Source organism: Grammomys surdaster, unplaced genomic scaffold, assembly GCF_004785775.1.
Source record: "Grammomys surdaster isolate TR1022 unplaced genomic scaffold, NIH_TR_1.0 63, whole genome shotgun sequence".
In the NCBI taxonomy this organism is placed as follows: Eukaryota; Metazoa; Chordata; class Mammalia; order Rodentia; family Muridae; genus Grammomys; species Grammomys surdaster.
In genome coordinates this window covers 23,919,810-23,942,057 of record NW_021604565.1, presented here as the reverse complement: position 1 = coordinate 23,942,057, position 22,248 = coordinate 23,919,810, and the positions used below count along the sequence as shown (strand labels likewise).

Sequence of the window (22,248 nt, the reverse complement as noted above, 5' to 3'; positions counted from 1 at the left end):
AGAACAATAGTTAACTAATTAGTTATTCCTCTCTGCCAGATAATATTTCTCTATTTCTTTACCCACATTGCAGGCCTATTTTGGCAGTAGAGATAATGAAAACATAGAACAAATCAAAAACAGGAACAACAACAAAATACTTGACAATATCTCTATCAATATCCAAACTTAGCAGAAACCTTAATTTTTCCTCAAAATCAATGTATATCAGAACATATTTAAATATAAACATACATATGTTCATTTTTCTATATTGAATCATAGTGTCAGTTTGATCTTGTCTTTCCTTAATAGCAGTATATTATAAGGAAAGTTGGGAGAGTATAAAATAAATAGTTATAATACTTTCTTCCGTCCTTGTACCCATTTTGTTTATTTATTTTCCTAACTAGATTTAGGCTTAGTTGAAAGTTGAGAGTTAGTTCATTGAGCAACAATTTTTATGTTGTTGAGGAATCTGAAGTAGGAAAAGAAGAAAGGCATGTAACATTGTCACCAGTAAGCTGCAAAGGATATGTATTTCCTTGAAAGTATAAATATCAAATTAATAAATTTCAGATATTTTTCCATGGCTCCTAGGGTTTAACCAAGCATATTGTTCATAAGTAAACTGAAGTAAACACAATGGACAATAATCCTTCTGTGCATTTACAATTTATGACAACAGTGGATTTCATTTTCCAAATATCAAGTATCTAATGACTTTATTATGTTGACAGCCACTTTCTATGGTGTATGAATATGCTTTGTCCAATACAAGTCTGATCTTCCTATTTCTTATTCCTAGGTGTGCAGTTCAACTTCCACACTTTTCATTTAGAAGACCATCATGACTACTTGCTGATCACAGAGAACGGTAGTTTTACCCAACCACTGGCACGTCTCACTGGTTCAGAACTTCCTTCGACAATCAATGCTGGCCTTTATGGAAACTTCAGGGCTCAGCTGCGCTTCATTTCTGACTTTTCCATATCATATGAAGGATTTAACATCACATTCTCTGGTGAGAAAATAAAGAATTAAGAACTATTTTAGTGAATCTAAAATAATAAAGTTTATAAAATTAATTTTAACATGACAAACAAAACTGGAAAAATTGCAGAAATGAAAAACTTTTAAAGTAGCAAACAAAGGAAAAAAAAAACCTCTCAGCAAGTATGGAAATGTCTTCAATACTGGCTGTGACCACATACTGCTAAACATTACAGAAAAGGTAGATAAATGAGTAATATGTGAATAAATAATTCGTCTAATATGTTATTAAAAGTACAATCATTTAATTTTTTGTCTTAAACGCATGTGACATTCTAATGACCGAAACCATCCAAAATACCTACTAAACTTAAAAATAAGTTTTTCTATGTATAAATATAGAATGTTTTCAATATAAGTTATGTGTAAATACTATATATAACTATACAATATTCTTTGTACTGTTTCAATTGAACTCAAAAAGAAAATGTGACTTAAAATAGTAAAATCTATCTAGTTTTATGCATCATATAAAGAAAGATATACTGACTGACCAAGATAAAAAATAGACTTGCTTTTATTATTTTGGAATATGTAGTCTACAAAAAAGTAACTTTGAGTAGGTGTTCATATATAACTGAATCATTTACCAACAAATAATACTGTTAATATAACTTCTAGCCTAAGGCTTCATGTGAGATTGTAACTCTTCCATTAAAGGAAAACAGTATAATATATATTTTAATGGAAACCATTAATCTATTAACAGTTGTTACAAAAATGTGGGAGATAGAAATGCATCTGCTCCTTCTTCTGTCATCACAATGTTAATCTTTATAGAAAGATGAAGTAAGAGACAGGGTAGCCTAGCCCTGTATCCAAGATACCAGTGTTGGACAGTAAGCCCTAACCTATATGAGGAATCTTTCCTGATGCTCGTAATCTTCCATTATTGAGTTGTATTCAATTACTCTGTGAATGTCCTACAGGGATCTTAATTTCATATCTAAGTTGTAGTATGACTTACTTCCATGAAAAGTTATTATTAGACTAAGGAGCATAAAGAAAAGTATCCCTGCAACATGAATTTGTATCTTATAATTATAATAGGATAAATAGCTATTTCTCTATATAAGAACAAACTAGTAAATAAATGCTAGTAATATAACTAGTATATAATGCTAGTAATATAAACTAGTAATATGCTGACTTGAAAACATTAAATTTATTATATTTATTATATATTTATTATTGCAATGTATAAACAACCCTTCTTTTACCTTTAAAACTATTTGGTCATGCATTTTCACTGTTTCGTTGCCTCGGGGAGGGTTTCTGTATAAATTTATCAAGTTATTATTACCAGTGTTGGGTACTTCATTTTACTACATGAAAATTTCTATCTAAAGATAGATGCTTTTCAGAATATGGGTTAATTGAATGCCTGCTAGTAGAGGCACAAGAACCATTTAAATAAAAGCTGTTAAGAGAATTGTAATTTTTTTCTGACTGATAATGATTTCATTCTAAATGCAATTTTGTTTGAAAATACACATCTCTCATGTCATTACTCTAATTCAAAGCTCTGTGAAGTGGAAAAGTTTTATTATGCTGAAAAGAACATCATGAGATAGATAGTTATGTTTTGAGCTTATCACTCAGGTAACATTTTCCAATCCTCATTGAATTTCACACATGAAAGTATTCTCTGAGTTATTAAATATAACACACAAAAAAAGAAAATCAAGTGTCCCACAGTATATTACTGCTCTTACACAATATATAGCAAGGACATAAATATAAGAAATGTGTATTTAAAATGATCACACTAATTTCTCTTTCTCTGGGTAACTTATTTACCCTTTATAGAATATAACCTTGAGCCTTGTGAAGACCCTGGGATTCCTCAATATGGTAGCCGAGTTGGATTCAGCTTTGGAGTCGGGGATACACTGACCTTCTCGTGCTCATCTGGTTACCGACTGGAGGGTTCTTCTGAGATCATCTGTCTTGGCGGTGGCCGGCGAGTGTGGAGTGCACCTCTGCCAAGGTGTGTGGGTACGTGGTCAGCTGCTTTCATTTGCTTGTATGTGTAGTTACTGTCCATGAAATTGCATGATTACACACCCTTTCTTTTTTTATAATCTGTTGAATTCTCCATTTATTTCATATCAGTTATTTCTATTTTTTTCAACTTGGCAATCTGGTGTACCACAATGATTCTGCTGCTGCAATAATGAGACTGTGCTTCTCATCTTCAGGTTAATAACAGAAAAGAACCCATGAAACAGATATGTAGTTATAAGATAAATACATTGATATTTATAAACAGATGAAGAAGCTGATAAAAATCCAAAAACATGAAATAATGTATAGATTCATTTTGTAAGAGTTAATATTTATATGAAGATTTCAAAATGATTCCTTTTGTGTATGGTTTATTCTATGTGTCTATTTGTCTGATTGACATGCTAATATTTTTTTATTCTGATAACTGACTCACAACAAAGAGATGAGAGCTATTAATTTAAGTATGAGAGAAATGTTTAGAAAAGTAAATTGTCCCATTATCAAATTGTCCCGCACTCCGAAACCGTAATTGAACCATTTCCATAGAAGAATTCACATAGCGAATTCTCCTATTATTTGACATTTTAATCTGACTGATGTTTTGACAATATTTTGTAACTTGGAATATACAGGCATACAAGAAAAATTATAAGAAAAATGTCAACTGTAGAGCTGATAAGAATTTTAAGGCACATCTTAACTCTCTCTAAATAGATTAAGATATTTACTCATATTATGAGATGCAGATTATCAGCAATTTAAATATTAAAAGCCTGGAGCTAATATAATTTTAAATGGATATATTGACAAGAAGGAAGCAAAAAAAAGTAGAATTTTGCATTATCATTTAAATTATTTTTCATTTAAACAGAAACTCCAGAGATAAGAAAAATCTCAGGCCACCTGACATTTAATAATTATCAGTGTTTATTTTTGTGAAACAAAAGATAAACATTTATAAAGAAATACATAATGGGGCATAAATCAACATTATTATATTTCAGCATAATCAGGGTATGATAGACTCCTGCATACATAGCATCCCACTTAACACTCACAATGCCCAATGTTATGATTATCTTATGTTGTGTTAGTAGAACTTGAGGCTTATGTGTTTTATGATGTACCCAAGAACTAGATTGTAAGTGGTAGGATTGCTTATGATTTGTACAAAGGTAAGTCTCCCTGTAATGCCCAGCACTTAGTTACAACATCTGGAAATTCATCTTAGAGAAGGGCACAAAGTTACAAAAAGTTAAGGTTTTTCTCTTAAATTGACAAAAACTTGGCTAATAAAAAATTTTATAGGCTTAGTCTGCATTTAAATATATTTTAATAAATCAACTTCTGAAAACCTGATATGACAAAAAAACAACTTAAAGTTTATTATTAAAGTATATCTCAGAATAGATTTAGTTTATTCATTATCACTATCATTAGTTGGAAGAATGAAAAAATACTTAAATCAAGAAAGTAAATTTTGTCATGAGACTCTTTTCTTTATTTTATTGAACATTTTATTTATTTACATTTCAGATGTCATCTCCATTCCCCATTTCCCTTCCTTAAAAAACCCCTATCCCATCCCGTTTCCTCCTTTATGCTTTTATACCACTTCAATTATATGCATGTATTAAGGTCAGTTCTAGGTTGAGGAACTAGTAATACAATAGATGCAAATAATCAAGGAACAAGCACGACAATAAAAACAAATAGAGAACAAGCAAGGCAATAAGCAAAGTTGCCTGAACACTCCTGTGATCACTGTTTCTAAGGGCTTATCAGGATGACCAAAATATCTGAGCCTACTTCCCTGTCCTAGTCCAAAGTCATTTTCATGTCTGAAGCCTACTTCTTTGTTCTAGCCTAAGATGTAGATTCTTGCCTGAAGTTACTTCCTTGTTCTAGCCTAATGCCAGACACTTATATCCTTTTTCAAATTAAAAACAAACAAAAATACTGTTCCTACTTTTTCACTAGTTGAAATTTACAATTGACTCTTGACCTTAATATTCTGCATTGTATTTATTTGTTTATTGTATTATTTAACTTGAACGACTGAAGGACTATAAACAATAGAGTGTTTTTTACTCATTCCATGAATTTCATTGAACTATTCTTCAATAATTTGCAACTTATTGCATGAACTTTTTGCTCATCTAGAACTACATGTGTCTGTGTAAATCTCTTACTTTTTAGACTTTCAATAATCATTATAGTTAGATGAAAAACAGTTCACAATATTTGACATCATGCATATCAACAAATGCCTATTTTATTTTATTTTCACACAGAGTGATAGGTAATAGAAGAAGACAGGGTGTAATTCTAAAGCCCAAAATGCTCTAAATCTTATTGGATACCCAAGGTTGGCTTTAAAGTTTATTTCATCCTATTTATCTTTCTGAGTATTGGTAGATAAGAATGATCCATCATACTAAACCAGATTCTCATCTGACAATGTTGGTTTATATGAATACTTTTTATTCAATTATTTATACTTTTCACTCTCTATAAATCCCATCTACTATAGACAAATTCTCTGTTTCATATTTGCTTAATAAGTATTTTTTAGTCATCAGAATTTAAATCTCCAAGAAAGCTCATGCAAGGTATGCAACCATAAATAGACCACATTTATTAAGTTTTTGAATATGTATGGGTTTATAGTTAACCAATTCTGGATAAGTAGAGACTTATAAAACTGATTTTGAGAACTTCTTTATTAATATTGTTTAAATAAGCTTAATTTTTGTTCATTATTTAACACATAGATCAATTTCCTCCAAGACATTTTGAGATATTTTGCCAAAATATATCTAAGTTAAATTTGTGATAAAAGCATTATTTCCAACTTTAATATAGCCATATCTTTTATATTTTAAGCTAATTTTGACTATAATATTAATATATAGCCAAACTATATTATCTTTTGCATATACAAAATAATTATATCATCAGGCATCTCATTATGAAACACCACCCTAGCCGGGCAGTGGTGGTACACACCTTTAATCCCAGCACTTGGGATGCAGAGGCAGGCGGATTTCTGATTTCCAGGCCAACATGGTCTACAGAGTGAGTTCCAGGACAGCCAGAGCTACATGGAAAAACCTGTCTCGAAAAACCAAAAAAATAAAAAATAAAAAGATAAAACACCACCCTTGTTGTGATTATTTCTCTGGCATGGTCTTTCATTACTACAGATTCATTAACATTTCAAACTGCATTGGAGTTTCTGTGAAAAGCTAGGACTGCCAGATTCAGGCTTGGAGTCTAAGCACTGTGTTTGAAACAGAGGAGTATAAGACTTTCTTATTAGAGACTTTGATAATATAGGAAGAAGATTTTAACTGTCATTTTTACCAATGCATGACTTCAGATGACTTTTTATGACCCTTTCAATCAGAGGACAATGTCTTCATTTCAACTGTAACTTATTTAGTGGGGGTAGTGTTTCAAGTTCAGGGTGGTTTTTAGAAGCAGAAGAAGCTTAATGAACCTCAAGAATATAAACCACTTTAAGACAGGGATTTTCCTTTTTAAGCAGCAAGCAATTAAGAGATATAGCCTATAATTCTATTTGCAGAGTTCCTAAATCCTGTTACAATTTGTGCCTTGTTCAAACACTTTTCCTACAAAATTTCTCACTCAAAACATGGCTAACTGGATCCTAATTCCTAGTCAAGAAACGTAAATTAACTTAAGAACTGACTCTTGGGTGATACTTCGTTTAAAAAAAAGAAAAGGAAGTTGCAGTTGTAGTCCAGTGTTCTTAGCTCCATACCTCTCTCTACGACCATATTCCCATGCACCCTCATACCGTAATGGCAGATGGACACCTAGGGTTAATTGTATCAGGTACAAAAAAATAGGAGATAGTGGAAGTCAATTTTCCTAGTAATCTGGATGAAAGTCCCATCTTTTAAAACACATTAGTTCAAAATCTGTGAACACGCTTCAATTAGAGTAGCAGCTGCATTGTATTTCAACCATGATACTTATATTTTTTGAGTTTTTTATGGACCCAAATCATAAAAATGTACATGACCTTTTATTTATTTTTTAATTACTTTATTTATTTACATCCCAAGTGTTCTTCCCTCCCAGTACCCCCCCTCAACGTTTCCCACCCGATTCCCCTGTCCTTCACCTGTGAGAGAGTGAACCTCCCTTCTCTGGGTATCAAGTCTCTACTGGACTAGCCTCATACTCTTTCACTGGGACCAGACAAGGACCCAGAATCATAAATCTGTGCATGACTTTTTATTGGGAAAAATAATAATAAAAGAAATAGAAGAGAGGCTCAGTGGTTAAGAACACTAAATTCTCTTCCAAAGAACTAGGGTTCAATCCCCAGTACCATGTGGTAAGTCTAGCCATTTGAGTCATTTGTAACCCATTTCAGAATCCCTTCTTATGGCCACATTGGGAACCAGGCATCCTTGTAGTATACAGAAATATATGCAAGTAAAACATCCATATACACAGAATAATATGAAACAAAATATAAAATAATTTTAAATAATAATAATTTTCTCATTATAAAAAAGTGAATTCCTATGTTAGTCATTAGGAGGTACATGTATTTCCTTCATAAAATTTGTCTGATGAAACCCTGTTATTTCCCTTGCCGTCTTTTTTTTTTTTTTTAGTTACAGTTTTTATACAGTATATTCTGATTATATTCTCTTTCTTTTTTTCTTCCAAATACTTCCAAGTCCTCCACACCATTCTACTCACAAAACTTGATGACTTTTCGTTCTTCTATCTCTCTCAAAACAGCAAAGCAACAAACAACTAAACAACAAAAGAAATGCCACCAACACCGAGACATGGCAAAAATCACAGGAAAATCAGAGTATATTTTTTGGTGAGGGACAATTACCTCTGAGCATGGAGCATGAGCTTGGATGTAGTTTTATTTTATTTTATTTTATTTTATTTTATTTTATTTTATTTTATTTTATTTTATTTTATTTTATTTTATTTTATTTTATTTATTTATTTTTGGTTTTTCGAGACAGGGTTTCTCTGTGTAGCCCTGGCTGTCCTGGAACTCACTCTGTAGACCAGGCTGGCCTCGAACTCAGAAATCTGCCTGCCTCTGCCTTCCAAGTGCTGGGATTAAAGGCATGCACCACCACCACCCGGCTTTTTTTTGGGGGGGGGCAGGTGTAGTTTTAGATATATCCACTTGATAGATTCACTTCATTGGAGAAAATTTGCTTTTTCCTTTCACAGTAGATATATTGATTTCAAATAGCTTCTTGGTTAGGGAGAGAACTCTGTGTTCTCTTCCCTTCTCTGTGCTAGGATTGCATCTGGTTTGAAATTGTGCCATCTTTTGAAAGCAGTAAACATGTATGTCTTCACTCAGGGTCCAAATAAACCAGAATCACATGCCAGACCATCTTGCAAATAAACAAGCAGCTAATGAAAGAACATGTTTTGTAAAGTTGATTAGCAAGTTCAGTATGAGCAATGATATTTCTCTCAGCAAGGGTCAACCCATTTTAAGAAGCCCATACACGTTGAAGTTATTTTAAAGAAATTAATTTATTCATGCTCATAATCCCCATTTAATACATCTACCTCTGTTTCTAATTTCATGTACCATTGATTTTTTTTTCTGACCTTGGACAAGTAGCAACATCTTGCCTTACTCATGAATCAAATGAGAAAAATGATCATAACATTAAACAGACGTTTTTCTCCCTCTACAGGTCTTTTTAAATGACATATAATGATCATTATTCACCTTTGTACTTAAAAATAAAGGATGATAACAGAAAAAGCCTGTCAATGTCATGTTAGGAGACACTGTACTGTCACTATAACATCTGCAGAACCTGAACCTGTTCTAAAATGAAGAAACTAAAGAAAAGACAGAAAAGAGAAAAAAATCATTAAGCAATTATGTGTATTTCACCTCAAATGCTAAGTTTCTCTTAAAGAAATTATCGGTATCATATCCTCACCTATGTATGTTAAATATGTCTCATTTATGAATCCAACCATCAATGCAGCCATGTGGCTATGTAGAAAGCAAATTTAGGGATTAATTATTGGAACTGCTTTTTGTTCTACCATCCGTTAGCTTAATTTAAGAAATGTCTTAATTCTGAGACCATTTTTGAAAGGATTTTGACAATATGTGGTCTACAAAAAAATGTATGGTTCCAAAGTAAGCCAGGAACTGTGCTAAATAGAAATAAACTCTTAAGGTTAAAAGCTAGGTAATAATATAGGTGGTTTTGGGGTTTGATTTTATTTCAGCATTCTCTAATTGCTTGTGATTGAAAGAGGGGCACTTTAAAGAACATCAAGGCTAATGGAGAAAAATACTGTGACTGTATGGGAAGGCTCATCCTTTATTATCTCCTCCCCCCAGACTCCTCTTCTTTCACTCTCTTCAGTAACACCGCCTCAGTGTATTAAAGAAAGTGGAATTTCTAAAGAAAGAAATTATGTTGTTATTTTAAGACAGTCTCACTGTATAACCCAGTATAACTTCAGATATCCAATCCTCCTGCCTCAGATTCCTGAGTGCTGAGGCCAAAGGCAAGTATATTCTACCATACTCTTGCTTATCTTATTCATTAAAATAAAGAATCACACTCCTGATGAAAATTAATATCTCTATAGTGCACTTTGACACATAGTCTTGAAATAATCCTACTACCAAGCTTTTCACTCTTCCTCTCAGAGACTTGACATCCTCCTCTCCACAAGCATTCTTACCTTTCCATTGTCCTCACAGCCAGAATTCCCTATGGTCCTCACTGGTGAATGATTGAGAGGAGAGTGACCAGAGCAACTAGGAAACCACTTCCAGATTCCCAAGCACAAGAGTTGAGCCCTTGTATGAACCAAAAACAAAATTCTATTGTGCTCAAGGCAAAAAAAAAAAAAAAAAAACAATATAAAATTACGGAAAACAGTAGATAGAAAAGTTCTCCACATAACTAGATAAACAGATGCCTCTCTAAAAGTTTGGGAGAATAACTACAGCTGAGTGGATTGATTTCATAATAGAAAATCTGTAGTATGAATTTATATATTGTCACCATCTTATCTTTTATTTTAAAAAAGTTTCTTATTTACAACATAAGACAAACAATCAAAGAAAACATGATTTAAAAAAACAAAAAACAGGAAAAGTTTCTGGTTAGAAAGGCTTTGGGTAATGAGTAAAAGACTATGACAGCAGCCTAATTTTATGCCTCTTAAATTGAGGCATTCTTACAATACTTTTGATTAACATACCACCAGAAGAGTATTGTTTTCTCTTCCTATTAACATTAATCTTTGTTTTTTTTTTAAAATCAATAGCAACCATAGCACATGTTATAGACAATAAATCAGTGAGCCAGTTTTGGCTGAGTCTAGAACATATTAAATGTATAAGACTTCATAGCCGCATATCTTTAGAAATAACTGTTACATTCTCAGATTAGATTGTGATAGAAGTAAATAACAATGTACAAATGAATGTATATAGTGGTATTCTAAAAAATAATTGCTTACAAAACCAAGCAACATATTGGATATTATTATGTAACTATGATTTGTTCATACCTGTACCAGGCTTAACCTGCACAGTCAACATAAGCCATTTCTTAATTTAGAATTTACCCTAAGACATTCTAAAGAAAAGGAAACTAAAATAGGATAATTTCAGACTTGTTGTTTTCCTGAAATTTGTTTCTTAAAGTGGCATACAATTTATTTCCAAAACATAGATTTATTATAATTTTGAGGATTTAAAATCGTTTGTCCCTGGAACAGAGAGATGGCCTAAGCATTAGAAGGTAAACTTACACCCAAATTGTTTACCTCTTTCTGTCTGTCTCTGTCTCTTTCTCTCTCCTCTTGTGTGGGTGCATGTGAGAGAGAGTGTGTGCATGAGAGAAAGCAGTTTATGGATAACCTAATTCTCAAACATTTCCAAATCCTTCTGTATATCCAGACCTCTCCTAAGTAGCATATCCATTTCCAGCTTTACACTGGTCCTCTCCATATGGACATCCTCCCACAGGCACACTGATTTCACAGTGCCAAAACAGAATGCGTTATCTCTTCAGCCAAATCAATTCTCCCTGCTACACTCTTAAGGTCAATTACAGCATCATTCTCATCCAATCATCCAAGCTGAAAATTACATCATCTTTCTCTCCTTCCTCCTTTTATTTCTCTCTTTAATATGAGTCATCTGTGAGACTTGCCATATAAAACTGTTCAATTTTGTCATTTTCATTCTCATCAACATTATTTTTCCAGTTCTTTTTAGTCCTCACAAAGACCAAAATAGCATGACATAATGTATGTTAAGCCTTGTGAAAAATTATATGTATGTATATATTTGTGTATGTATGTATACATATATGTATATACATGTAGATTTTATATATAATTATGTATTCTTTTAGGTATTCATGTTCCATGAAATATAGGAAGATATTATCTTCTGATCATAAAGTAAATACATTAATTGTATAGCTTTTTGTATTCTTGAAACACTTTTGATGATGCTCTCAATAGTCACATTGGGTTTTTGATAATTAATAAGAAGCCAATATGAATTGAGATGATTGAGGCAGTACAATTTCTTTCTGATGGTTTTTGTAGGGTAGAAGCCTGGGTTTTTATCATGTGAACTTGATGGTTTTATGATCTCAGAAGCTACAATCAAGAGGTTCCCATGGAGTAAGCTCTTTCAGTACCCTCTTTCAAACTCATTGTGTTGTGTGAAAATAATCAGGTCTGAATAGTTCTGGTAACTAAGATCCCCAGTTCTTTACTTAGATTCATCTATATTTCCTTAGCTCTTGGACTTATTAGTAAAGCTGTTTAGATTATCAGTCCCACAAGATGATGGCTCTCCAGTGAGTTCTTTAGAAAGATGAAGATCTATAGTACACACATAATCACAGAAAGTAACAAGGAGAAAACCACGGGTCCGACCTTATTTCAAAGGGAGATAACTGTGGTATTAATGAATATCAGGAAAAGAGCACCCTGGGAGTTCACCTTAGATTCTGCTCAACATGTCATTTATTCCTAGAAAATTCCATAGATTTCTCTAATGTCTGATTAAACACAAAAGGACATGACATTGACTACCAGAAAAACTTAACACCTCAGTAGTTGCCTTCAGTGTTTTATATTACCACTCTTCTATTTGCTTTTGTGCTTCCTAGAATAGAATCATATTGCATTCCCAAATAACCATGTATAATCTCTAAATTACAATGTTAAACTTCTTCAGAGTCTGCTATACTGATAAGTTCAGCTAACGAAAGCAAATAAACAATAAAAATTTTATCCTGAAGAGTATCTATTTTTTTTAAATTTATTTTTTTCAAATCATAAGAGTATCTATTTAAAAACACAATTATTCTCTTGCTTTTAGATGAAATGTTCTATAAATATCTGCTAAATCCATTTGGGTTATAACTTCTCTTAATTTCACTGTGTCTCTCTTCAGTTTCTGTTTCCATGATCTGTCCATTGATAAGACTGGGGTGTTGAAGTCTCTCACTATTATTTTATGACGTTCAATGTGTGCTTTGAGCTTTAGTAAAATTTCTTTTATGAGTGTGAGTACCCTTGCATGTGGAGCATAGATGATTTTTACTTTGAAGAGTATGACTTGTCCATCCTTATCTTTCTCAATAACTTTTGGTTGAAAGTTTATTTTATTAAATATTAGAATGGCTACTCCAGCTTGTTTCTTGGGATCATTTGCTTGAAAAATTGTTTTCCAGCCTTTTACACTGAGGTAGTGTCTGTCTTTGTTACTGAGGTGCATTTTGCTGCGTACAGGTCCTGTTTACATATCCAGTACATTAGTCTATGTCTTTTTATTGGAGAATTGAGTCCATTGATGTTAAGAGATATTAAGGAAAAGTGATTGTTGCTTCCTGTTATTTTTCTTATTAGAGGTAGAGTTATGTTTGTGTGGCTATCTTCTTTTGAGTTTGTTGAAAGAAGATTACTTTATTGCTTTTTCTAGGGTATAATTTCCCTCCTTGTGTAGGAGTTTTCCCTCTATTATCCTTTGTAGGCCTGAATTTGTGGAAAGATAGTGTGTAAATTTGCTTTTGTCATGAAATATCTTGGTTTCTCCATCTGCGGTAATAGAGAGTTTTGCTGGTTATAGTAACCTGGGCTGGCATCTGTGTTTTCTTAGGGTCTGTATGACATCTGTAGGATCTTTAACATCTGTAGGAGCTTCTTGCTTTTATAGTCTCTGGTGAGAAGTCTGGTGTAATTCTGATAAGTCTGTCTTTATACGTTACTTGACCTTTTTCCCTTACTGCTTTTAATATTCTTTTGTTTTGTGCATTTGATGTTTTGATTATTATATGACAGAATGATTTCTTTTCTGATCTAGTCCACTTGGAGTTCTGTAGGCTTCTTGTATGTTTATAGGCATGTCTTATTTAAGTTAAGGGAAATTTTCTTCTATAATTTTGTTGAAGATATTTACTGGTCCTTTAACTTGGGAATCTTCACTTTCTTCTATACCTATTTTCCTTAGAATTGGTCTTTTCATTGTGCCCTGGATTTCCTAGATGTTTTGGGTTAAGAGTGTTTTGCAGAGTGGTGGAGAGCTATTGGGAGTGCTTGGCAAGAATCTGACATAAGCCAAGGGCAAGAAAATGGGCTGCTTGATAGGAATTTGACATTGGCCAAGGACGAGGAAGTGGGCTTCAGGCGGGAATCTGTCATTAGCCTATAACAAAGAAGTAATTTCAGGCAGGTTAGAACAAGGAAGTAATTTCAGCCAGGAATCTAAATCTCAGGCTAGAACAAAGAAGTAGGCTTCAGACATGAAAATGAATTTAGTCTAGGACAGGGAAGTTGTCTCAGATATTTTGATCATCCTGATAAGCCATTAGAAACAGTGATCATGGGAGTGTTCACAGAATTTTCCTAATTGCCTTGCTTGTTCTTTTACTATTTGTGTTTATTGTATTGTTTATTCCTTGACTATTTGTATCTATTGTATTGCTAGTTCTTCAACCTAGAACTGACCTTAATAATTGCATGTAATTAAAATGGTATAAAAGCAAAAAGGAGGAGGGGGATAGGATAAGGGGTTTCTAGGGAGGGGAAATTGGGAACGGCATCTGGTATATAAATTTAAAAATCCAATTAAAAAAAGACTATAAAAAATAAACAACAACAAAAACACAATTAATAGCAGCTTTATTTATAATAGCCAGAATCCGGAAATAACCCAGATGTACATCAATAGAGATATGGATACAGAAAATGTGGTACATTTTCACAATGGAGTACTACTCAGCTACTAAAAACCAATGACTTTATGAAATTCTTACACAAGTGGATGGAACTACAAAGTATCATCCTGAGTGAGGTAACCACATTACAAAAGAACACATATGGTATGCACTCACTGATAAGAGGGTATTAGCCCAAAAGTTCAGAATGCCCAAGATACAATTCATAGTCCACATGAAGCTCAAGAAGAATGAAGACCAAATTGTGAATTGTTTGGTCCTTTTTAGAAAGGTGAGCAAAATATTCATGGCTGGAAATAAGTAGACAAAGTGTGAAGCAGATTCTGAAGGCCATCCAGAGACTGTTCCACCAGGAATCACCAAACCAAGACACTATTGTGGATGCCAAGAAGTGGTTGCTGACAAGAACCTGATATAGCTCTCTCCTGAGAAGCTCTGTCAGAGCATGACAAATACAGAGGCAGATGCTCATAGCCAGCCAATGGACTGTGCACTGGGATCCCCAATGGAGGAGTTAGAGAAAGAACTGAAGGAGCTGAAGGCATTTGCAACCCCATAGGAAGAACCACAATATCAACCAACTAGACACCTCAAAGCTCCCAGAGTCTTAATTACGAACCAAAGAGTACACATGGTGGGACCCATGGCTCTAGCTGCATATGTAACAGAGGATGGCCTTTCCAGACATCAATGGCAGGAGAGGCCCTTTGTCCTGTGAAGGCTCGATGTACCAGTGTAGGAGAATGCCAGGGCCAGGAGGTGGGTGGAAGTGGTAGATGGGGGAACACCCTCAAAGAAGCAGGGGTGGTAAGATGAAGGTTTCGGGGGTTCGGGAGAGAAACCAGAAAAGGGAATAATATTTGAAATGAAAATTAAAAAAAAATTCAATTAAAAATAAAAGAAAAGATACAGATGTACAATAAAGAAAATGTGATTCTGTTCAAAATATAAAAACAAATGATAGCCGGGCCATGGTGTGCATGCCTCTAATCCCAGCACTTAGGAGGCAAAGGCAGGTGGATTTCTGAGTTCGAGGCCAGCCTGGGCTACAGAGTGAGTTCCAGGACAGCCAGGACTACACAGAGAAACCTTGTCTAGAAAAAACAAAAAAACAAAAACAAATAATAAACAATGGATTGTTCATTTGCAGAAATGCTCTGAATTATAGTCCGTTATTTCTCCAATGCCTTTCCATTTCACAAATCATACTGACAGTATTGTCTGTCATTATCTACCTTATTTTTTAATAACAGATTGGTGGAAAGAGAAATTAACCTCCTATAATACTATTTTGATGATGTCACTCTCCTGCTTGACATTTTTCCTTTGTTGGTCCACTTCCCCTATATGAATTCAGAAATTACTTCTTATCCTTCACCTTCACCTTGTAATTCAGGCAATGTAATTCTCTAAACTCATCTTTTTACCCAATCTGATAAGCTCTACTCGACCTCTCATGTGTGCAGTTAGATGTCCATACCATTCTCCAGGGCATTGCTGTATTTTCCTTTTTTTATTTTCCACCGTTCTCTATTGAATTGCCCTGTTATCTACACAATGTTTAGCATATAGAAAGCTTTCACTAAATTTGTTGAGTTGATAAAGAAACCTGAATATAGAACACAGGCAAATTCTGTCTTCTTTCATACTTTCAACCAACTAGTTTCCATTTATACACACACACACACACATACACACACACACACACACACACACAAAGCTGTATTCATAAGGAAGAAAATACAGTCATTGTAGCCTAATGCCAAGGCAGAATTGTATACACCATTGGAGCCTGAGCTTTCTTACGTTTTCTTACCCTAATATGCATTTCTGCAGCCAGTTATTTTATTGCAGCTGCCATGTGAGAAATGGCACCTTGTTTTCCTCATAGCTGTGAGCTTCTGGAAAGTGCAGGCCATATGTTAGTTACCTTTCTGCCTCCCATTTGTCACTATGGACTGTGGTATCATCACAAATGCTCATCCCTAACATAAGGCTCTATGAGGTCACTTTGCCACGTGATCCTCATGAACCATATCCGTAAGAAGGGGCCCCAATATATCTGGGTGATTACTCACAGGGAAGTGTTCATTGAAATATTCATCTATGTTATGAAAGCCTCAGATTTGTGTGGACATTCTTTTGTTTATTTGTAATTTGCTGAAAATTTAAAATATTATATTTTTTAAAAAGTCCCATTTTCAGCACATGCCCTCAGGCTCTGATTATACATCTTGTTGCAAGTTAGGGGGAAAAATAGACTGTTCATTGGAAGGAAGGATAAAAAGAGTCAGATTTTGTGATACACACAAGGTACTGACTTTTTTTCGGGAATGCTGAGCTATCAAAGTGAGAAGACTTGCATTTACTTGAGGGTTCTGTCCAGAAACAACTTCAGTAGCAGGACTGTTAAACAATCACTAAGTAGTACATGTACTAATCCTTTGTCTAAACAACTCTGAGACCTCATTCAGGTGTGGGAACATGCCCAAGTTCAAAAGCACCTGTATCATAATTTTCCTCAGCTATGTGCCAAAGAATGTGAAAAAAATGGAAGATACAAGAAAGAAAATCTGTACCAAGGGTGAAATTTTTAGACATATGAATGTTGTAGTATTATCCTTCAAAGCATGATGTATGTCTCCTTTGTCTTCATGAAACACAGCTCTGAGAATCAGCTGAGATACTTTCATCTTCTTAGATGGTTCCTTGCTGGTCTCTTGTACATATCAAGAACAAATAAATTTTAATGTATGGGAATTATAAAGCTAATAATTATATATGTTCCAAAAGCTAACTATTTTCTTGTAAAATATAAGTAAATACACTGAGAGCTCAGTAGTTCTTCCGTAGGAGAACATTCTAATATATATGAGTTCTATTCTACTTAGTTCCAAATGAGATCAATTACCTGTTGCATATAAACATGAGTTATGGAAAGTAAATGGGCCTGAGGAATGACTTAGTGGCTAAGAGAACGTATTACTCTTTTAATGGACATAAATTTAGTTTCCAATACCCATGTCAGGTAGCTAAAAAACATCTATACCTTCTGCTCCAAGGAATTTTGTGCCCTATTTTGACCTTGAAGGCGCCTGTACTCATACATGCCTATTTGCACAAACATACACATAAAATAAATTAAAAAATAAAAGTATGAAATATGTCAGTCATTTTTCATTTATTCTGAGGCTCCATCTTGCATAGCTCACAGATATCTGAGACTCAGAAAAGACTGTCATTTGCCACTGTAGACAACTAGAGAAGATAAATGTTACCGTTACTTGTAGTTGAATTAGATTTTGATGCCATGTCTCAGGAGAGAGTAGGATTTAATTGAAGTTGCAGTAGTTTGACAATCCTCAAATCCTTTTGAAACTAACAGGAAAGGTCATTGTCACATTAGAAGAGTACATTTTAAAATTACTTCTAGTTCCAGAACTTCTCTTAAGTACATATGTCTATTCATTTTATGTATATATGAATATCACAGTATTTTTCTCTTTACCAATTAAAAATGAAAATAATGAGAGATAAATGTGTCTGTCACATACAAGACTGATATCTATGAATGGTTTGTGTGTCCTCTGATAATTTACTAGCTGAGATATTTCCAAATAAACTTAAAGTTTTAAAACACAGAGATGAACATGTAAACAAACTCTTTATCAATTAGTGGCAATGCACTGTTTTAAGTAGACCATCAGTCCAACTTTAGGGGTACTATCAGAGGCACATTTACATTGATGACAGGAGGAACATTGGCCATTGTATAATAATTGTACTCAGTCTGTAATCACAGCTATGAAAACCTATGACACTCCCTTTTGCTGTTTTTATCTGAGCTTAGCTATTTTCCTTCTCTTCAGATAAAGCTTATTCTTTCTGAATCTAGTTTCCATGCAGGAAAAAGCAATGGAAATCATTTTCTTCTGTGATTTACACAGCCTATTGCCATGAAAATCATATTATGCCATCAGCTAAGCACTATAATTCAAAGAAGAAATCTAAATGGGAGTATGAGTTCAGGCCTAAGATCCTATACTTATTTAAATAAGTAACAACCATCATAAGCATAAAACATTCCAAGGCAAATTACTGTGAGAACACAGGAAAAATGGACCAAATGCCTAGAACAGGTATTTAGAATTCATATATTAAATTACAAGTAGGTATTTAAAATGAAGATCATTCACCGTAACAAAACTGCATTTCTGGGGGCAAGCTGCTCTTCTGCATCTTGTCTTGTATTCAAGGGCTGTCCTTAAATCTAAGCTCAATTATTTATAGCCAAATATGTGGGTACATTTATTTTCTTCATGTGGCATAATATGTCTAAAAATGCTGTCTTTTAAACATTGATACTTTTTACTCCATGAATTTTTACAAGGCCTTTTCGAATGTCTAACATTTTATTTGCTTCAGAAATCTTCACATTTGAAATATCCTATTTCCATCATATCAAATCAAATTTCAATTTTTGTATTCTTAATCACTTCTAAAAATCAATATTACTTGTTTCTGTTTAAATTCTGGAAAGTTTGTAACTTTCTCCTGTCACTCTCTTTTCTTTATGTGAAACTATTTTCCCCTTGTTTAATATAGCTCTAATTTTTCTAAAGGAAAAGAAGCAAAGAATAATTTTATTCATATTTAAAATGTATTAAAAGCTTATTGAAATGTGATCATTGCTTTGGAATACAATTTCTTTGTATGTATACAATTTCAGTAAAACAGTACTTAAATCTGATCCACATTTGGAAGTAAATTCATAGTATGCAAACATATATATTAAAATTTAAACGAGGAGGGTCTGACAAGATATCTTGAGGAGTACAGTACTTACTGACATGCATGTGAATCAAGGAGTGTCTTGGAACACACCTGTGACACCAGCACTTTAGAGGACAGAGACATGCAGTTCCTTAGAGTTTATTATTCAAGCATTCTTCCTCATTGGGATCCCCAGGTTAAATGAGAGATTCTGTCTCAAAAATAAGGTAGTGTGTTAGTCTCTAAACCATCTTCTCCCTGTTCCCCCTTGAAACTAATGTTTCCAAAGACATAGCTTATCGTTGAAGGTTAACACTATTTGATACTGTAGCACTTTTGCACTTCAGACAAAAACCCTGAAATAAGAAGTATAGATGCCAGTATGCAGAGGATTGAGCGATCTGCTAAGCACACATTGATTGTGACACTTGACATGCATCAAACTGTCAGTTAGAAGTTTTCCCACCTGGGAAGTCTAAATATCAACACCTGCCTAATATGATGATCGCAGTTAGTGAGTGCCGATGAGGAGTTCTTGTGTGGTTAATCTATTCACTGATCTTGTGCTGTGTACATGGGAAGCACTCAGCAGTGCTATTTCAGTTTTCACCACTATTATTTCTGACAGGACTACTAAAAATCAGAAAATACATTATTTCTATATCTGGACCTTTCAGTTTCTACCTTCACAAAAACACCCATATCTGTCATTCTATTTAAATCTAAGGAAATTGGTTTTTGTTTGTTGCAAGTAGAAGAATACTGAAACAGTTTAGCCCTGCCCCACCTAAAAGCTAACAAGTCTATTTAATGAGCTACATAATACAAAAGGAAAAAATAATGACAGCCAGCTAGACAGAGGAAAAGTGGGTACCTTGAAAAAATGAAGCTGATGTGGCTACAAACTTGTTCTGGTTTATAGTAACATTTTCAGCAGTCTTTTAGACCTTAACTTATTTGCAGCTCCATTCAATGTGGAGTTCACGCTGTCCTTTTAGTCCTTTTAATAAAAGTATATTTCCCAGCATGGTAATCTTATTACATAAACTTGTTTGCTTAAGAATCTAGGATATGTGTTTAGTTTTTATCAAATTCAGTTTATTAACAAATAGCAATTCTCTAATAGCATCCAATAGTCTGGAGCAATAGAAAAAGTCAGCTTCTCCCCTTGTACCTATAATTTAGAAGCTGTGTACTGCTGGAGAGACCTTATCTCCTTGATTCACCATGTATACAGTGGAGTACAATGATAGTTTCTTAATTTTGCTAATTTGCTGCTGTAGTCAGGCAATGGTAAGTGATTAACATGTATCAAGCTATACAGTCCACTCAGTAATATTATGTAGACAACAGGTCATTCTCTTGTATAGTGATGAGATCAAAGTCACTCACAAAGACAGGTCTCTTGATCTTCTATAAGAGCACAGTCACACAGAACTCACTGTATGTATTTTTACATCTTTATGATCCTTATTAATTGAGCAGGAATGAACTTAAGTTCATAATTTATATAAATTATAAGAACTTTCTGTATTTAAGATACCTAAATGAATGCCAAATATGTATCAGTGCCAGGTGGAGCAAAGACTAGACAAAAAAAATACGGGATTTAATAGGTATGATGGAGAAGTCATAAACTGTATTAGATAATGGAAATCTAGTAATTTGTTTGAAGTAAAGAAACACATCTTATACCATCTTTCATAAGCTTACGTGAAAAGTAATGCACTTGTATTTCTCTAGCCTCTGTTTGCTTTACTGAAACAAATTAGTAAGCTATTCTAATACTTCAAATATAAGTTCAAAAATATGGAAATGAAATGTAGAGAATATGGTCAGTTTTTAAAACTTGATCAATAGTTGTGTTTCAAAACTCCAGAATATTTGAAGATAAACCCTATAACTTATTAAAGTTTGTACAGGAAAACATATTTCCAGTAAGTTCTTTTGTGAAATCTACTATTATATCTTTAATTCAATGTAAGAGAGTTGACTTAACAACTTTAATTCACAAGTGTTTGACATTCTCCTGTTCCCGCTTTTTTATTCTTTTTCCATTACCATACTTCAAATGTATCTGAGTATCAATTTTCTCTTGGATATATCATGAAAAAAGATGAAAGAGAAATCCAGACCACTGGTTAGTATGATTGTCAGGCCAAGACTACGTGCATTATCTAGAGATCTTTGAGAGAAGTAGAGTTCTAAGAACAAAGAGATCATTAGCATATTTATACATACTCACAAGCTATGATTTGAGTCAGATAAGTAAGGGATAAGTGTGAATGTAAAAGAGGCCAGGATCTGGGGTTTAAAAGGACCAGCAAAGAAGGCAGAAGCCTGTTATCTCTGAAAAAGAAAAGAAATCAGAAGCTTAGAGATTTATAGAGTGTGGTTGAATTTTTTTAAGGAGAAGAAATCCTAGAACACTGACTGCAGGAAATGAAGCAAGATGAAGAATGTACTATGGTGACATGGAGTCTCTTGGTGACATTGTCAAGTCAAGTTTTGGCATTAGAGTGACTAGTTGAAGAAACAAGAGGATTTCAGTGATAGATACAACTCTTGAGGACTGTCCTAGTACATTTTTGCTACTGTAGTAGTATATCTGAGACTGCATAATTTAATTAAGGTTTGTTTCCTACAGTTCTTGGATCTTGGCAACCAAAGATCAAGGCATATATAGAGATAGAGCCATCTTGGGAAGAGGTGGAAGGACAAATTAGCATAAGTAAGGGAGAAGGACCAGCTTTTGTAATGAATGCACTGTGATGAATTTTGTGAATGTCAACTTGATGGGGGTTTCAATCACCTAGAAATCATGCCTCTGGGTATCTCTGTAAAGATGTTTCCAAAGGGGACTAATTTAGGAGCGAAGATACCATAATTTGGTCTAAGTACCCAGCCTTTATAAGGAAAGAAAAAGAGTGAGGACAGATGATCACCATGCCCACTCATATCGCTGTCTGTTCCCTGACTCAAGGTGCAGGATGAAATGAATCATAAAGAAGATGTTGGGTATTTTGAAATAGATATTGGTTATGAAGTAATGAGAAAGATGATTCAGAGTGAATGGATTGGGAAATATTTAAATGATTAAGAAATGGGAAAGATGTTAATTTTGAAAGTTTGACCGTGTCTGAGGTCTGTGAATTTATAC

General features: G+C 33.8%; 1 protein-coding gene across 3 annotated transcripts in view; it reads left to right on the top strand.

Moving 5' to 3' along the window:
• Positions 1–22,248, top strand: part of Csmd3 (CUB and Sushi multiple domains 3) — a 1,130,934-nt gene that overhangs the window by 740,502 nt on the left and 368,184 nt on the right. For all 3 annotated transcript variants that reach the window (XM_028765583.1, XM_028765601.1, XM_028765593.1), the window contains 2 exons: positions 788–1,003; positions 2,842–3,030. In XM_028765583.1, coding sequence (XP_028621416.1) covers positions 788–1,003; positions 2,842–3,030 — 405 coding nt within the window. The remainder of the gene's footprint in view (positions 1–787; positions 1,004–2,841; positions 3,031–22,248) is intronic.